At 56.0% G+C, this 18,516-nt stretch overlaps 1 protein-coding gene across 4 annotated transcripts; it reads left to right on the plus strand.

The window, feature by feature from the left end:
* Positions 1-274: 274 nt before the first annotated feature.
* On the plus strand, positions 275-15,055 carry IL9R (interleukin 9 receptor). 4 transcript variants are annotated; one of them, XM_027527516.1, is made up of 9 exons: positions 1,885-1,997; positions 4,954-5,055; positions 5,333-5,444; positions 5,524-5,702; positions 6,132-6,277; positions 6,591-6,792; positions 7,216-7,321; positions 8,566-8,650; positions 11,710-15,055. In XM_027527516.1, the coding sequence occupies exons 1-9, from the start codon at positions 1,970-1,972 to the stop codon at positions 12,049-12,051; spliced, it is 1,302 nt and encodes a 433-aa protein (XP_027383317.1). In that variant the 5' UTR covers positions 1,885-1,969; the 3' UTR covers positions 12,052-15,055. The 4 variants fall into 4 exon arrangements, with proteins under 4 accessions (XP_027383315.1, XP_027383317.1, XP_027383318.1 ...); XM_027527514.1 differs by lacking the exon at positions 5,333-5,444 and having other exon boundaries at positions 275-1,997; XM_027527517.1 differs by lacking the exons at positions 1,885-1,997; positions 5,333-5,444 and having other exon boundaries at positions 4,011-5,055.
* Positions 15,056-18,516: the final 3,461 nt, after the last annotated feature.

Consider the following 18,516-nt stretch of genomic DNA (forward strand, 5'->3'; position numbering starts at 1 on the left):
GGTGTTGGAGAAGACTCTTGAGAGTCCCTTGGACTGCAAGGAGACCCAATCAGTCCATCCTAAAGGAGATCAGTCCTGAATATTCATTGGAAGGACTGATGCTGAAGCTGAAACTCCAATACTTTGGCCACCTGATGCGAGGAACTGACTCATTTGTAAAGCTGGGAAAGATTGAAGGCGGGAGGAGAAGGGGACGACAGAGGATGAGATGGTTGGATGGCATCACCGACTCAATGAACATGAGTTTGAGTAAGCTTCGGGAGTTGGTGATGGACAGGGAGGCCTGGTGTGCTGCAGTCCATGGGGTCACAAAGGGTTGGACACGATTGAGCGACTGAACTGAACTGCGTGTTACAGGAGGTGGTGGGGTGCCAGGCTGTGGCATCGGAACACTTCCTGGGCAGAGGCAGTGGCCTTCACGCATCTCAGTGTCTGTGACCTGCTCTCCCGTCTCTGTAGCCTGCATGCTGTCCTGTGGGTCGTGTGCGGCTGATGTGCGGTCCGTTGGTCTCAAGGGAGTGAGTTCTAGCCTGAGAGAGAAGGAAGCTCTCTTAATAAGGATACTAGGGCAGGGATGGCACCAGTGAGTATAAAAGTGTGTAAGGGGCCAAGATGATCAACATTTAAATGTTAGAAGTGTGATCGTGTCCCTGGTCGTTCCTAAGGTGTGTCATGGATTTGAGCCTCTGATGCCATCTTGCCGTGGGTCCTGGTTTCTGCAACTCCAGAGAGCTGCAGCTCTGGTGTCTCCAGATCTCCCCTCAGCTGGGTTAATGCACAGAACAGACACACACAAACACATTGATACGTAAACTCAGGCACAGGGGCATGCTAAAGTGCAACCTTATTTGGCACCCCTAAGAACATAACAGTCAATAAGTTTATGAAAAGATGCTTATCTTTACTGATAACCAAGGAAGTGTATATAAGACAGCATTGAAACGTCTTTGCCTATCAGATTGGCAAAGATTTAAAAGACTGCTGTCAAATGCAGTGAGGACTGCAAGCATCCTTACATGTCTGATGGGAGCAGAAGTCCGTGTATTTCTAGAGGACCGCTTGGCAGCATCTATTTTGAGATCTTAGGCCCGACAGTTTGCTCCAGATCGCTTTTTTTTTTTTTTTTGTACAGCACTCATCCTGGTGATTAGAGATCCAGGCCTGGAATTACTCATTTAAAATGGCATGTTTACACCAGAAACGAATGCAGTGTTGTATGTCCATTAAATTGAAATAGCAGATGTGGGCAACAGTGAAATTGTCCACCAACAGGATTATTAAACCATGATCTGTACCACCAGTAAAGGCATGAGGTAGCTTTTTATGTGCTTCTCTGAAAAATTTGAAAAGAAAATTTTCAGAGAAAATTCTTTTTTCTGAAAAGAATTTGAAAAGAGCCGGAGCAACGAGGTGGCTGTTAAATGAGCGTTTGTTGGAGCGTAGACGTGGCCTGGAGGGCCTTGTGCCCGGCTTCCCACAGGGGCGTCTCTCTGGGGCCAGGGGCTCCCATCTTTTATTTCCTTCCTTAAGCGAGGCTGCAGCACTGTGAGGTTTGACTGTCTCCACCCACCCTGGCGCTCAGGGACTGCCTGAGCTGCAGCCTGGGAGACAGGCGCTGCTCTGAACCTGGTCCACGTCTTCGCCTCCCGGCGCCAGTTCAGGGAGCAGCCCCGCTCACCCGCCAATCGATGGGTGGCCCCCAGGTCCACGTGTGGCAGCTTGCCGTCCCTGGCGGTGGAAGGTGGGGTTTATGGTGGGTGCTGGTCCCCTCTCGCCCCTCTTAGGCCAGCTGCCGTGCTCTTGGGCTGGTGGTTTCAGATGTGGGCGGCCTGTGTCAGCCTCCCGCGCAAGGCTCACGTCACTGGTCGGTGCAGTTATCTCCTGAATCAGGCAGAGGGACTTTGCTGCAAGCGCAGGGGTGGCTGGGTGACAAGCCACCTGCAGGTCTCAGGGGAGCATCACGCCTGCCATGGGCGCCAGCAGCTGCATCTGGAGAGGTGAGTGTCGCCTGGGATTCTCCACTGCTCAAGTCAGCGTGGACTTTGGGGGACGGGGCAGGTGGCCCGCAAGCCCCGAGCTCAGGAGGAGCCTGGGGGGCATACTCAGAAGGGCGGCAGGGCGTTGGGGAGGCCACCCTGGTTCATCAACTCTGTCCTGCCTTGGGCATCTCCTGGTGACAGACATGTGCTATAGGAATGGCGGGCCATCCTGGCCTGGCCTGTGAGCCTTGTGGGTGCCACTGGGCAGAGGGGCTGGCACTGAGCTCGTCAGGTGGAGTTCAGGGTAGGCTTAGGGCCAGGGTAGTTCCTGACCCCTTGGGGGCAGCGCGTGGGCATTCTGGGGTCAGGTGGTCTCAGCTCGGACGACTGAGTGGAGATGGGGTTCAGTCCTGGGGCTGGTAAAGCCTCTGCTCTCGCCCATGACTTTGAGGGGCTTTAGGTCTGAAGAGGAGTCTGTGGACCCCCCATTGGACCTGTGGGCAGGGCAGCAGGAGAGGGCAGGCTTCCAAGAGGGCTCTGCAGCCAAGAAGATGGAGAGGAAGAGGGCTTGTGCTCGAATGTTCCAGAGCCCCGTTAACATCTTCTCCAGGCAAAGGCAGGCCTGGGGGAAGGTCGGGATGTCTCTTCAGTTAGGAGCAGGTGGGAGGGCGCAGCAAGAATCAGACACCCTGGGGGAGCCTGATGCCAGGGCTGTTGATGGCCAGTTCGGGCTGCTGGCAGGGCTGTGTGGGCGTGGGTGGAGCAGAGCGCCGCCCTCGTTGAACCCCAGGCCGTTGTCAGCATTCTTTCAGCCATGCCATGCACGGCGCCTCGGCGGAAGGCAGTGACAAGGTGGGGGTGGGGGGTGGGGGGTGGTTTGGGGGGTGACAGTGAGCAGCTCGTCCTGAGGCATTCCCAGCCTCAGCCCCCTCCTCCCTCTGTCCTGGGTCCTGCTCTCTGGGCCCCGTCCACCCAAGGCCCCTGCATCCCGCCCGCGTCTCTCCCTGGCTCTGGCCTGGCCTCTCCGTGTCCCGGGACGTCCACCTCCCTGAGGCAGGTGCCTGTCCGGCTGGGCCATCCCAGGACAGGTGGCCTCCCTGCCCTGACTGCCCCGCCTCTGCCCTTGCCCAGCAGGGTCCTCAGCCCTTTGCCCCGGGGCGCCAGGTCCTGCTCCCGTTTCCTGCCTCCTGCCTCGTGCTGTGTCTCAGGCCCGCCCCCCAGGTCTGAGCTGCCCCGGGAACCAGCCTCTGGACTCCCTCCTCTCCCAGCAGTGAGGGCAGTGGTGGATCAGTGCCGTCTCAACCGCAGCCTCCATCCCATCCCGGGATGGGCAGGGATAGTCTGTCCCCATTAAAAATACAGACTGTGTGAAAGGGGACAGGAAGCCAATCCGGAGGGTGTGGTGCGCTGCATAAACCCCGCCCTGCGGGCGTCTCACCTGGTGAGGCCCGGGGCGCTGACCCTACGAGGTCCCGGCAGAAGTCCAGCTGCATGGCAGCCCATGACTTCTTGGCCGGCGGGAAGCCGGGAGGCAGGCTCTGGGCTGGAGGTCATCTGGCCAGACCTTGACCCTGAGGCCAGGGAGGAAACGGGGTTGGGAAAAGGGGCCAGAGTGCTGTCTGCCGAAAGCCGTGTCCACGGACCAGTGGGAAGGGACGAGCCGGGTGGGGATGTCGGCCTGGCCCCCGCAGGACGGGCATGTGGGGCCGCTCTCCCGTGGGGCCCCATCCTGCGTCGCAGCCACCCCGCGACCTGTCTCCTCTGGGTGTGATTGGGCCTCCCTGGGGCCATCCTGGCACTTCTTCCTGCCCTACATCCTAAATGCCCCCTGCCCCCCACATCCTAAGTGCCCCCCGCCCCCCACATCCTAAGTGCCCCCCGCCCCCCACATCCTAAGTGCCCCGCCCCCCACATCCTAAATGCCCCCCACTCCCCACATCCTAAGTGCCCCCCACCCCCCACATCCTAAATGCCCCCCACTCCCCACACCCTAAGTGCCCCGCCCCCCACATCCTGGTGCCCACTTCCCGGCCACCCCCCAACATCCTTGTGGATGACCCCGTCTCGGGCTCCCTGAGAGCCAGCTCCCTCCCCCCGTGACTGCCAGCGGTTTGTGGCAGGTGATGCTTCAATCCAGAGGCGGGTGAGGTCTTCCTGCCTGTTGATCTGATGGGTCTGTCGTGCGGGTCCATGAGGAGGCTGCGGGGGTGGGGTGGGCGTCTGCTGCTGGGAGAGTGGGTGCGGGCTCTGAGCGCTTCCGGGCTGCGGTCTGTGCTTGTCTGCTGCTTTTCTGAGTCCTTATCACCCATCAGGCTTGCATAACCAGGCTGGCCCTGCTTCCTGCGAAGGAGCTATCAGTGTACCATCTGGGGCTGCAAAAATGGGGTGACAGGGCGTCAGCAGCCTGCTCACCCCAAGGTGCTTCCTCGCATCCAGCACTGGGAGCCCCGCCCCAGGGTGCTGTCCCCTTCAGGGCTCCTCAGGATGGGCCTGTGGCAACAGTGTGGGAGGTGCTGGCGGGCATGTGGACACCCCCTGCCTTTCCTCTGCTGTCCTGGGGCAGAGCCCTGGGGTCAGCCCCCCACCTCCCGTGGCTCTGGTGGGAACTCACGTGGATGTACACCTTGCACAGTTGGCCCAGGTGTGACACCAGTGGGTCCAGCAGATCTGCCCTTCAGTTGTCATCTACAACCGTGTTCCCCCAACCCTGACTCCCCTGCAGGGGGGACCTGGGGCCCAGGCTCAGAGCGCTGCCTGCTGGACAGACCTGGACACGTGGCTGATTCAGACCTGGGAGGCCTGAGCTTGAGCTCCTGCGGGTGCTGCTCCCCTGCGGTGCTCAGCCTCCTTCAAGGGATGGGATGAGGGAGCGGGTGGTGACTTGCTTGAAATGCCCTCCCCACAGTGCCACCTCGGGGCGCGGCGGGGGGCGGGTGGTGCTCTCTACACAGCCCCTCAGCCCAGCCTCTTCCAGGTTGGACCTTGCAGAGCGAAGTTCTGATGAGAGAGGCGGGCACCTGCTTCCTGCTCTGCGCCTGGCTCAGCCTGGGGGTCCCTGTCCTGGGAGACAGAGGAGGTGAGGGCTGGCTCAGGGCGTGCAGGGGCTATGGGCACAGAGCGGGGCAGGGTCTGGGCTGCGGGTGCCCATCTTCTGCAGACCGGTTGGGGCTTCAGCCCCACCCAGGGCGCATGGTCACAGCCCATCCCCTTAGGGTGCCCAGCCCCGCCGTGGTCACCTCAGGGCTCCTTCTCTCAGGCCTGCCCTGTCACAGGGGGTCAGCGCCAAGCCCTCCCCCTCCCCTGGCCCTGCCCCAAGGCAGCCACGGTGAACTTGCCACGGTCACTGTTCCCAGGGCCAGGGCCTGGGGCTTTCACCTGCTACAATAACAACATCCTCAGGATTGAGTGCCGCTGGCCTGGCCCAGCGCTGGGCCAGGGGGCCGGCTCCTGGCTGCTCTTCACCAGGTGAGGCTGGAGAGCGGGGGCAGAGGGCAGGGAGCTGGGGGGGCCATGGTCCCTTGGTGCCCACACGTGTCCTTTCCAGCAACGTCGTGCCGGGCAGCAAGCACAAGTGTGTCTTCTGGGCCGGCGTGTGCACCGTGGAGCTGCCGCCCGAGGAGGTCCTCGTGCCTGCTGACAACTTCACCATCACCTTCCACCACCACATCTCCGGGAAGGAGCAGGTCAGCCTTGTGGATCCACAGTATCTGCCCCGGAGACACGGTGAGACCTGGGTCGGGTGTGTTGGCTGGGAACCCCCTGGCCACAGCCCACCGCCCATAACCCCCGCCACCCAGTCAAGCGTGCCCAGTCCCTGCAGACAGACCCAGGGCTTGCAGCAGGTAGGAACTGAGGGGTGAGGGGTCGGCCCACTGGTTGCCGGAGGGCTTGGGTCTGGAGGAGGATGAAGGAGCAGGGCTTTGAGTTGGGGCTGGAGCTCCAGCGTGAGTCCCTTGAAATGCACTTCAGGCACGCCAGCTTAGATTTGAGATGCATCTTAGCTGCCTCAGGGGTTGTCTCGTCCCAGGCTCCCAGGGAGGCCTTGCTCTGAGAGGGCCTTGGTCACATCCTCATCCTTCCCGGGAATCTTTCTGATCCCCAGTCTTGGGCGTGCTGACTCACACACCCTCACGTGGCTTTGCTCTGTTTCAGTGAAGCTGGACCCCCCCTCGGACTTGCAGAGCAACGTCAGCTCTGAGCACTGTGTCCTGACCTGGAGCATCAGTCCTGCCTTGGAGCCGCTGGCCATGCTCCTCAGCTATGAACTGGCCTTCAAGAGGCAGGAGGAAGCCTGGGAGGTAAAGCTGGGTCGCCCACCCTGGGGCCCGTCTCTCCTGGAAGCAGCAGGAGATGCTGCTCTTCCCACCCAGGGTGCTTTCACCTTGGAATTACAAGGAAGGCAGTGACCAGAGCCAAGGGTATGTGAGTGCAGAGTGGTGAGCGTGCCTGTGTGTGTGTGTGCGCGTGTTCCCAGGGCCTGCCTATGTGGATGAGTGTGCATGCAAGTGAATGCACGTGAGCGTGTGGACGTGCAGTGTGCCCGCGTGCGTGTCCTCTAGGGCTGACGACCCAGTCTCACCACTGGCATCTCCCGACTGTCCTCATCCCCAGTGGGCTCGGCACAAGGATCACATCGTTGGGGTGACCTGGCTCAAACTTGAAGCCGCCGAGTTGGACCCTGGTTCTGCCTATGAGGCCCGGCTGCGAGTCCAGATGGCTGCCCTAGAGGGCGAGGTGGCGGAGGAGGAGCGATACGAGGGCGTGTGGAGTGACTGGAGCCAGCCTGCCTGCTTTGCCGCTCCCCCCAGACGAGGTGGGCGCTGCCGTGGCCGCTGCCCCCGGGGTCTGGGTGGGGCCCCTCCTGCCTCCGAGTGTCCCACCTTTCCCCCTCCTACCCCCTCTCTCTGAGATGGTCAACGGGGTCAGTTTGGGGGGCTCCCGGGAGTGACCGTGGCCCCAGGCTGCACACCAGGACCCGCTGCTGCCCGTGGAGCTGGGCGTAGCCTCGTCTGCTTAGGGCGGCCTGGCTGACCCCGTGGACAGAGGTCCTGAAGGATCGCAGACCCTGTTGACCCTGTGGATGGAAAAGGCGAGGCCCAGGGGTGCGTGCCTCACCTGGTCTTGCAGGCGTGAAACAAACCTCCAGGGCCTGTCCGGTACTTCCCCTGTGGCCCAGGCACTCGGCTGGATGCCTTGGCGAGTCAGAGGGACACAGCCCTGGTCCTTCTCGCCACAGGTCGCCTGGTCCCTGCTCTGGGGCAGTCTGATAGCACCCTGGTCGCTGTGTCCCTCTTCCTCCTGCTGAGCAGCCTGATCTACTTACTGTTCAAACTGTCGCCCAGGTGGGTGACCAGGGATGTGTGTGAGACCATGTGCTTGTGTGTGTGTGATCGTGTGTGGGAGTGTGTGCTTGTGTGCGTGTGATCGTGTGTGTGTGTGTGTGTGTGTGTGTGTGTTTGGGCATGGGGTCAACGGTGCATTGAAGGTTCAAACCTGCAGCCCCTCCCTGCATGCTCCTGGATGGGGAGGGGTTTCAGGCCTCTGCCCTGGACCAGTGGGGAGTTCCCAAGTTGCCATGTGCGTGGGGGTGGTAGACAGTGTGTCCCCAGGAGCCCTGGACACTGTGCTGTGGTCTGAGCCCTGTCTCCTGCCTCTGGAGGTGCCAGCCCGTTGCCTGGTTCTGTGGGCACAGTGCTGGGCGTCTGGTTTCCATGGGCCCCTGTGCCCGGCCCTGGGGGATGCTGCTGAGATCCAGATGAACACAAAGGCCCTCCTGAAACAAGCCATCACACGGTCAGGTGACAGGGTGCAGGGCTGGCCCCACAGGAGACTGGCCGGGCATGGACAGGGAGCAGAGAGGGTGAGAGGCGACTGGACAGAGAGAGCCTGGGCGAGGGAGGGGTCAGGCTTTTCCTTGGGTCAAAGGAAAGCCCTTGAAGCCTGGCCACATGTGATGTGACCTGGCTGATGTTTTGAGAGAGGAAGTTCGTGGTACAAGTGAGGAGGAGGCCTGCGGGGCAACCAGCAGCGGTGTCCAGACGGAGGCAAGTGTGGGAGCTGGCGGGAGAAGCAGAGATGGAGCCAAGGGGAGGGAAGTGCCAGGGTCTCAGGAATAGAAACTGATGGGACGTGCGGGTGGATGCTATGTGACCTGTGCCCCCTGAGGCCAGCCCTGGTGTGGGGAATTGGGCTAGGCCCCCGGGGAGGCTGCTGAGGTTGACCTGGACCTGCTGGATTGGAGCCCAGTATGCCATCCTCAGGGGAGGACCACTGGGTCCTGGGTGGGTAGATGCTCAGGGAGAAATCAGGCGGGCTTCCTGGAGGTGCTGTCTCCCTCTCAGACTGAGGACAAAGCTGGGCACCTCCACTGCGTGGCTTGGTATAACTCAGCTCTGTGGGGTCACCTGCACAGGGCCCATAGGTACACGTGTCAGATGTGGACCCAGTGAGGGGAGAGCGCATGCGGGGCAGGGACGGGCCTGCTGCTAGAAGGAGCTGAGGTCCCTGCAGTGACGCCTGGAGCAGGGCTGCAAGGAGCCCCTGGCCCAGGTCTCTGAAGCCTCTGACTGCCGTCTCCTGGCTGCAGGATGAAGACAGCTTTGTACAAGGATGTGCCGTCCCCAGGCCCATTCTTCCAGCCTCTGTACAGCGTGCACAACGGGGACTTCCAGGTTTGTGACCCTGCGGGCCAGGGTTGGGGTGGGGCCGGGGTGCCCTGATGTCCGGCCTCCCCAGGATGTGGGCTTCGATGAGGTTTGGGGGCCTTTGTCAGTGCTTTGAGCTTTTTCAGTGTATACAGTGGCCTGTAGAGTATATATAGAGGTATATACACACTATGACTCAAATGGGAAGAAGAAAAATTAGCTTTGTCGTGTGGCTGAGCTCTTTTTCCTCTTGTGTCTCTGATTTCATTGCTGATGGAAAAACGTGAAGATTCTTGTGACATTGCCTCTTCGGTTTGCAGTGGCCCTTTGAGGTGCCAGCGCCGGCGGCTGCGTCTTCTGATGCCCTGGAGCCGTCCCTGGTCCCTGGGCTACTCTGGTGGCTGCTGTGGAGGGCCTGGCCCCTCCAGGCCCGCTGGCTGGTGTGATGAGTTGGCCTCCCACCCCCGTCATGGTGCCCTCGTGGGCTCTCACAGGCCACTCAGGACAGCTTGGTGGCCCTGTGGTCCCCGCTGCTGGCCGGACGCTCTTGCTCCACAGGCAGAAGGAGCGGCAGGGGAGCTCCATGGGTGGTCTCTGGTCTCACTGTCTTGGGCCCCTTGCTTTGTCAGAGGATGGAGCTCCGGGGGTCCGCGGACTGGCTCTGCATGGCTGGGTTCCTCCTGGCCTTTTCCTCTCTTAACAGAAAGTATGGTTTCTAAGATTGTCATCGAGAGAGATGATTTGGAGCTTAAAGCTGAGGCCTTGATCAGGGCTGTGGGGTAAAGGTTACCCTGAACTCCCCTTCTGGGCTGTAGGCACCCAGCCCCTTCCCTGTAGAACCACAGCAGCCGCCGGGGGTTAGTTAGACCCCGCAGGACGTGGTCTGGAGCCACGGACTGGCTCTCCGATGGAAGGTGTGTGTGCTGCACTCGATGGAGATCCCTGGTCCCACGTAGGAAACAGTTTCTTAAAAACTTCTTTTCCATGATGGTTTGTCACAGGGTACTGGCTCTACAGGAGGACCTTGCTGTTTATGCGGCGTGTATGTAAGAGCTTGCGTCTGCTAGCCCCCAGCTCCCAGAATACCCCTCCCCCACCCCCGTGGCGATCACAAGCGTCTTCTATGTCCGGGAGCCTGTTTCTGTTTTGTAGACACGTTCCCTTGTGTCGTATAAGCGATTTCATATGGTGTTTGTCTTTGTCTGACTTATTTCACTTAGTATGGTAATCTGTGATTGCAACCGTGTTGCTGAAAATGGCATTATTTCATTCTTTTTGTGTCTGAGTTATATTCCATTGTGCACACGCGCACACACACACACACACACACACACTTCTTCATCCATTCACATATTGATAGACATTTAGATTGTTTCTCTGTCTTGGCTATTGTGCATAATACTTCAGTGAACATTGAGGTACATACACCTTTTTATAAAAAATATGTATTTTTAATTGGAGGGTAGTTGTTTTACAATATTGTTGGTTTCAGTTGTGTGTGTATATATATACACATATATACGCATGTCCCTTCCTCTTGAACCTCCCTCCCATCTCCCACCCTTCTAGGTTGTCACAGAGCATCAGATTTGAGCTCCCTGCCTCATACAGCAAATTTCCACCAGCTGTCTAATTTTACACATGGTAATGCATGTATCTTTTTGAATTAGAATTTTGTCTGGATATATGCCCAAGAGTGGGATTGCTGGGTCATATGGTAGCTCTATTTTTTTATTTTAAGGAGCATCCATACAGTTTTCTACAGTGGATGACCAGTTTATTCCTACTAACAGTGTAGGAGGGTTCCCTTTTCTCTACACCTTCTCCAGCATTTATTGTTTGTAGTTTTTTTTTTTACTTATTTACGTATTTTTGTTTGTGCTGGGTCTTCGTTGCCGTGTGTGTGTGCTTTCTCTGGTTGTGGTGAGGACAACTCTGTGTGGCTGTGTGTGGGCTTCTCATTGCGGTGACTTCTCTCGTTGGGGAGCACAAGCTCTGGGCACGTGGGCTTCAGAACTTGTGAAGCACAGGCTTAGTTGCTCCATGGAATGTGTGATCTTCCTGGACCAGGGATCGAACCCATGTCCTGTGCATTGGCAGGTGGATTCGTATCCACTGTTCCACCAGGGAAGTCCTACTTGCAGCTTTTAATGATGGCCATTCTGACCAGTGTGAGATGGTACCTCACTGTAATTTCCATTTGCATTTCTCTAATAATTATTGATGGCGAGCTTCATGTACCTCTTGGCCATTTGTGTTTCTTCTTTGGAGAAATGTCTTTTTCAGTCTTCTGCCCATTTTTTGATTTTTTTTTTTTGTTGTTGTTGATGTTGTTAGTGAGTTGTATGAGCTGTTTGTATATTTTAAAAATTAATCCCTTGTTGGTCACATTGTTTGCAAATATTTTCTCCTAGTCTGTATGTTGTCTTTTCATTTTATGGTTTCCTTTGTTGTGGAAAAGCTTGTTAGCTTGATTAGGTTGCATTTGCTTATTTTTATTTCTGTTGCCTCGGGAGACTGTCCTGTGAAAACTTTAGTATGATGTATGTTAGGGAATGTTCTGCCTATGTTCTCTTTTAGGAGTTTTATGGTGACATGTCTTATGTTTAGATCTTTAAGTCATTTTGAATTTGTGTGTGTGTGCATGGTGAAAGGGAGTGTTCTAACTTCGTTGATTTATATGCAGAAACAGCTTCCTTTTGGAGGTGGGGGCCTCCTGTGGTCCCACAGAGGGGTCCAGGTCTGCTGACCTTGGCCCAGAGGTATTAGGCCCAACAGCACCGCGTGCGTGCGTGCGTGCGTGCGTGCGGGTAGTGGGATTGGGGTGAGGGGCAGCACTGTCTTTGGCCCGTATCTACACCCTGGCTTAGGCCTCTGTGAGCCCCGGGCCCGTGCAGGGGGGCGTGTGGAGGGAGGGGGCCCTGTGCCGAGGCTGGGCCGGCCCATGGTGGATGGGCAGGGCGCTCTGGAGAGCTGTGTGGCTGTGTGGCTGTCTGGAGAGCTTCGTGGAGAAGGGGCGGCTGCTCCCATGCTGAGTCCTGAACACGCCTCCTGAGGCCTGCCCTCCTCCCGCTGCTCTATTCTAGACCTGGATAGGGGCCCGCGGAGCCAGCCCACAGGCTGGCCGGGACCATGCCGGCCCCCCACGAGGAGCCCTCCTGGAAGCCCGTGTCCGGGAGGCCGTCGCTTTGCTGCACTGTGACCCAGCAGACGCCTGGCCGTCGGTGGGCCTGGAGGAGGAGGGCGGCCCTGGGCCCGGCCTCCCAGCAGGTGTGCTGCCAGCAGGACACGTGGAGTGGGGGGTGCCGTCGCCCGCCTACCTGCCACAGGAGGACTGGGCCCCTGCGGGCCGCCCCCGGCTGGCGCCCCCCCGGTGCGAGGGCAGCAGTGGCGACTACTGTGCCCTGGACTGCTCTGTGGGGAGCTGACCTCCGCCTTCCCGGGAAGCGCGTGGAGCTCTGAGCCCCCCCAACCCCCACCAGTGGCGTTTTCTGTGACCAGTCGAGCCTGGATGGTGGAGCCTGGATTCCCGGCCAGGCGGTGCTGTGTGGGCAGGCCCGTGGTGCTGCAGCCTGTCCCTCTGGCGGCTCATGGACCAGCGGCCCTGGAGCTGACCTTTGACTGCACTGGACCTCCTGCGCAGGGCCACCCATGCGGTTGTCAGGTGTCGGGTCTGGGTGGAGGCAGGCGGGCTTTCCCCTGCACCCCACCCCTGTGGGCCTGGGCCTCTGCCCTCAGCGTCCTGCCATCCTGGCCCCCATCCACCACTTCCCTCCCTGCTTCCGGGCTTAACCCCAGGCCCCTCTGAGAAACGAGGTGTCGGCCCCACAGCCTGTTCTGCCCTCAGCCCCTTGAGAGGCCAGTCTGGGCCCCGTGGACACAGGTGAGACGCAGTGATGAGGCTGAGGGTCCGCTTTCTGTGCCTCCCTGGGCTTCCTCCCCGACTGAGATTAAAAGGGATGGATGGCCGTTTCGAATTGCTGCTGGCTGGGGGACGGGCCCAGAGGACATAGAGGGGAGCTGGGGTCTGCTGCCTGGGGTTTCTGGGGGTGCTCAGTGACCAGCTCAGGGAGGCCCCCCGCCCCCCACTTCTCCTTGTCCTCATCCTCCCAGGAGCCCCAGGAAGCTGCGAGCTGTGGCCAGAGCCCTGAGGGTCAGGGCCAGAAGTGACCGCCTGCCGTGGCCTAGGTCTGTGAAGGGCCCTGCCTATCGCCCACCCCCCCGCCTGTGGTCTGGAGAGCGGGGGACAGGGCAGAGGGCGCCTATCTGTGTCCCGTGCTGCCGCAGCAGTGCACCACAAGCTGAGTGGCTTAGAACAGCAGAAATTGGTGGTCTCGAAGTTCTGGCGGCCGGAAGTGTGGAATCACAGTGTTGGCGGGGCTGCGGGGGTGCTAGCAATGACCTGACTCAGGCCGTGCCTGGCTCAGGTGATTCCTGGCTCGAGGCTGCACAGCTCCAGCCTCACAAGGGCCCTGCCTTCTGTCCAGAGCCCCCCTGTATACCAGTGTCGTCACAGTGGATCAGGGCTGACCTGAAAGACGTGCTCTATTTTGGCTGAATTATGGGCTGAGGCCCTATTTCTGTAAGAGGTCACGTTATCAGGTGCTGGGGTAGGACTTCCCCTTTCTGGGCAGCGTCCCTGCCTCTGCCAGATGTCTCCGGATTCCTACTGGCCCTGGGGCGCCGGGGTGCCTCTGGGGCCTCCCTAGCACACTCCCTGGGTTTCACACACAGACCCTGTCCCTCCTGGCTGCGGGACTTGGGTCTGGTACTGGGGTCCTCTGTTTAGTGAGGGCTGGGCTGGACCTGCCCTGAGGTTGGAGGTGCTGATGTATTGCAGGTGGGATAGATGGAGGCCTGTCTCCTGGGTGCTGGGCTGGAGAGGCACCTCCCTGTGGTCCGAGCAGAGAGAAGCAAAGCCTCCCCAGGTCCTGAGGCACAGGTCGCTCTGGCTCAGACAGGGCCCCCCACCCCGCCCCACTGCGTGCTGTGGAGCCCTGAGGTTTGTGGAGAGCGACAGGCGGGACCAGGCAGGACCCCGAGTGTATCTTTAGTTTCCAGAGAGTGGACGTGTGTGGACGGAAGTGAGGCGCAGGCACCCTCTGCTCTAACCAGGGATAAAAATACCAGCGCGAATCCACTTCCTGGAGCCGGCCCTGGGGAGCCCCAGGCCGGTGTATTTATAACAGCATCTGTGTGGTGCCTGCAGCTCACGTGGACCTGAGCCCCGCAGGACTGGACGGCTGGGCACGGTGTTCATGTGTCTCACACACTGGGTCCTCCTCTTGCCTGAGGGAGCAGCCGCTTTTAGAGGCTGGTGGTTGTAGGTGGGCCACGCCTGCCTCTCAGGACGAACTGAGCCAGCTGCCTGTACACAGCGAGGCTCAGGAAACACTCATTTCCACCCATTCTGGGGAGATGACCCTTGGCAACTGCACACTGAGACCCCATGAGCCCCGATGAGGGGTCGCGGATCACCATGCCTCTGTGAAGGAGGCAGGGAAGGTGGCCTGGGACTTGACGGGGAAGCTGCCGGAGGGAGGAGCTGAGTGACAGTGTGGCCGGGGCACGAGCATCCAAAGGGTGGCTGGCCAGGTCCCGCGGCAGCCGGGCCGTGGACAGCCCTGGAGGCTCGGCCGAGGCGGGGGCTGCCCGGGGGCTCAGGGCGCTCTCTCTCTGGCTGTTGATGCGGTAGAGTTTGCATAGGGTGGAATTAACTGTTTTCTAGTGTGTGCGGCAGCGACCCTCGGTGCGTCATCTTCTGGGCAGCTGTCCCCTCTGTCTGCTTTTCACTCTGAAGGGAAGCCCCCTAAGCGCCCACTGCCCTCTCCACCCTCCCTGTGACCTCTGGCCCCCACGAGTCCACTTTCTGTCTTATGACTTACCTACTATGGATGTTTCATACAAATGGCGCTGTGTAATACACGGCCTTTAGTGTTCTTTTCTCCCCTCTTACTGCAGTGGTTCTGACGTCTGTCCACGTTGTAGTGGGCGGTCTATGGACAGGCTGCACCCTAGTCCCTAGACAGATGTTTGGGTTATTTCCGTCTTTGCACTCTTGGGAACTGTGTTGCTATGAAAGTTACTGTATAAGTTTTTGTTTGAATACCTGTTTTCAATTCTTTGTGTGTATTCCTAGGTTTAGACTTGCTAGATGATGTGTTAGCTCTATGTTCATCTTTTTGAAGAATTACCAAACTGTTTTTCTCAGTGGCTGCAACGTTACATTCTCGTTGGCAGTGTACTGTTGGCTCCATGTTCTGCATATTTTTCCAACTCTTGTTAGTGTCCTTTTTTTTTTTTTCCATTTCTTTTTTTTCCTTTTGTGAATTAAGTTGTTTTGATAACAGCCGTTCTAATGGATGGAGAAGGCGATGGCACCCCGCTCCAGTACTCTTGCCTGGAAAATCCAATGGACGGAGGAGCCTGGTGGGCTGCAGTCCATGGGGTTGCGAAGAGTCGGACACGACTGGGCGACTTCCCTTTCACTTTTCACTTTCATGCATTGGAGAAGGAAATGGCAACCCACTCCAGTGTTCTTGCCTGGAGAATCCCAGGGACGGCAGATCCTGGTAGGCTGCCGTCTATGGGGTCGCACAGAGTCAGACACGACTGAAGGGACTTAGCGAGCGAGCGAATGGATATAAAGTGGTACCACATGGTGGTTTTTATTTGTGTATCCTTGACAGCTAATGATGCTGAGCAGCTTTTCATGCTATTTGTGTATCTTATTTGGAGAAAAGTCTGCTTGAGTCCTTTGCCCATTTTAAATTTGGGTTGTTTATCCCTTTGTAGCTGAGTTGTAAGAGCTCTCTGTATATTCTGGATACAAGATGCTCATCAGACTTGTGATTAGCAAATATTTTTTTCTATTCTGTAGGTTGTTTTTTTACTTTCTTGAGAGTATCCTTTGAAGCACAAAAGCTTTAAGTGCTTGTGAAGTGCAGTTTATTTATGTTTCATCTTACTGCCTGTGCTCTTGTTGTCATACCCAAGAAGTCATTGCTAAACCTGGTGCCAGTAAAGACGTGAAGAGATGTTCAGCATCACTAGCCATCAGGGAAGTGGACAAACCACAGTGAGAGGGAATTCACGGGTGGGTTTATGGCTTGGACTTCGTGCTTTCACTGCCGAAGGCCCAGGTTCAATCCCTTGTTGGGGAACAAAGATCGCGCAAGCCTCACGGCTCAACCCACACAAACAAAAACAGAAATAACCCACAGCAAGATACCACTTCGCATCTATTAGAATGGCTACTATAAAAAGAAAAGAAAGAGGAAGCTACTGTTGGCAAGGATGTGCAGAAATTGGAACCCTGAAGAACTGCTGTGCAGCATGTGGGATCTTCCTGGTGCAGGGATGGGATCTGTGTGCCCTGCATTGGGAGGTGGATTCCCCACCATCAGACCACCAGGGAAGCCCCTGTGATTTCTCTTTTTATTCTCTTTAACAGGGTCTTTCATGAGGTAGACATTTAAAATTTTAATAGACAGCATCACATTTTTTTTTCTTTCATAGACTACTGTTTGGTGTTTTATTTAAAAACCTATACCAAACCCAAGATTATATAGATTTTATTCTATAATGGTTATGATTTTGCAGAGACACGTGTACCCCAATGTTCATTGCAGCACTGTTTATAATAGCCAGGACATGGAAGCAACCTAGATGTCCATCAGCAGATGAATGGATAAGAAAGCTGTGGTACATATACACAATGGAGTATTACTCAGCCATTAAAAAGAATACATTTGAATCAGTTCTAATGAGGTGGATGAAACTTGAGCCTATTATACAGAGTGAAGTAAGCCAGAAGGAAAAACACCAATACAGTATACTAACGCATATATATGGAATTTAGAAAGATGGTAACGATAACCCTGTATACGAGACAGCAAAAGAGACACTGATGTATAGAACAGTCTTATGGACTCTGTGGGAGAGGGAGAGGGTGGGGAGATTTGGGAGAATGGCATTGAAACATGTGAAACGTCATGTATGAAACGAGATGCCAGTCCAGGTTCAATGCACGATGCTGGATGCTTGGGGCTGGTGCACTGGGACGACCCAGAGGGATGGTGTGGGGAGGGAGGAGGGAGGAGGGTTCAGGATGGGGAACACATGTATACTAATTAAATAATTTGCTATTATTAAAAAAAAAAACAAACATTCATGTTTATGGACCATTCTGAGTGAATTTTTTGTGTGTGTGAGTTAGAGTATTTGTGTCTACGTTCATTTTCCCACATGGTTTCCAGTTGCTTCCTGGCCGTTTGTGGACACACTTCCTTCCTCTGTTACACTGTCCCTTTGACTGGCCACTTGACTGGATTCACATGGGTCTATTTTGTGCTTTCTGTTCTGCTCTGCGTCTCTCTCTGCTCTCCAGCATCACACTCTTCATTTCTGTCGCTTTACCATAAGTTTGGGGGTTTAGTCTTCTGTCATCTCCTTTAGCTTTTGAAACAATTCGTCAAATATGTTTGGGAGGAAAAAAATGATCCTCTTAACAACGTTGAGTGTGTTGCTCGTGAGCAAGGAAGAGCTCTGTATTTTGTGATTTGTTTGTGCTCACCTGAGTTTCACTGTCTTCTGCACGTGTGCATATATGTGTTTTGTAAGCTTTATACTTCAGGGTTTTAATTTTTGCAGTGCTGTTGGAACTTCTTTAGATTCCAGATCCCAGGTTGTCCCGTGCATTCCTGCTGATATTGCCGTAGCCCCTCTGGGCTGCTAACAAACTACCGCAGACGGCGGCCCATCCCGTGAACAGTAGAAATTTATGTCTTGTTGCTCTGGAGGCTGACAGTCTGGGTTGGGGCACCAGCCTGGCAGGGTGAGGGCTCTCTTTTGGTGGCAGACTTCTCCTTGTGTCTCACGCGGAGGAGAGGGGCTGGGGTCTGTCTCCTCCATAAGGGCACGAGCCCCACTCCTGGGGACCCCGCCTCATGACCTGTCGTCTGCCAAGGGCGGCCCCGCCCACTGCCCTCGGAATCCCTGCGTGTGGATCTGGGGTCACGAAGGCATTCAGACACAGCACTCTTGAAACAGGGAGTCAGTGGACTTAGGTTGACTTTTACTTTGCTTTTTGTTCCCCATTTTCCAATCAAGGCACAGGACTGGTGGGCTCTACTTCAGTTGGAATTTCTAAGTTATGACTGAATAATCACAACACTGAATTTCAGAGCTTCACTAGGACTGTCTGAGGGAGGGAACTGGACGCTGCTGAACTGTGAGTGGGCGTGTTGGATGCTGTGTCCTGGAGGACAGCACCGGTCCCCCAAGCCATTGGGCTCTGTCCTGTGAGGGGTGCATGGCATTATTTTTAAAGTTATCCAAACCAGAATTTATTAAAATTTTACTATTCTGGTTTTTAATGGAAGTATACTCATCATGAAATATTTCTGAAGCAAGTCAAAATTTGATTGGCAGCAGGGAGTCCTGGCATGATGCCATCCATGAGGTTGCAGAGTCAGACACGACAGAACAGCAAGTTGTAACAGTATGTAAAATACTGTCTTTTTGTTAGACATTGAAATCCTACATCAGATGAAATATTGGGTTGACCAGAAAGTTAGTTTTTTTCCATGCATTGACTCTAGTAGCATTTAGTTGTATTTAACTCATTCAAAAGAAGCAATTTTATTAGATTGTAATGTGACAGCTGTCATACCAGCATGCCTTTACAAATAGCTTACCAAAATTGGTAGATTTTTGGTGCAGCCATTTTAGTAATGAAAATGGAAGGAGAAAAGCAACATTTTCAGCATATTATGCTTTATTATTTTAAGAAAAGTAAAAGTGCAACAGAAATGCAAAACAGATCTGTGCAGTGTATGGAGAAGGTGCTGTGACTGATGAATGTGTCAGAAGGGGTTTGTGAAGTTTTGTGC

The sequence above is a fragment of the Bos indicus x Bos taurus genome, chromosome 25 (assembly GCF_003369695.1).
Source record: "Bos indicus x Bos taurus breed Angus x Brahman F1 hybrid chromosome 25, Bos_hybrid_MaternalHap_v2.0, whole genome shotgun sequence".
Lineage (NCBI taxonomy): Eukaryota > Metazoa > Chordata > Mammalia > Artiodactyla > Bovidae > Bos > Bos indicus x Bos taurus.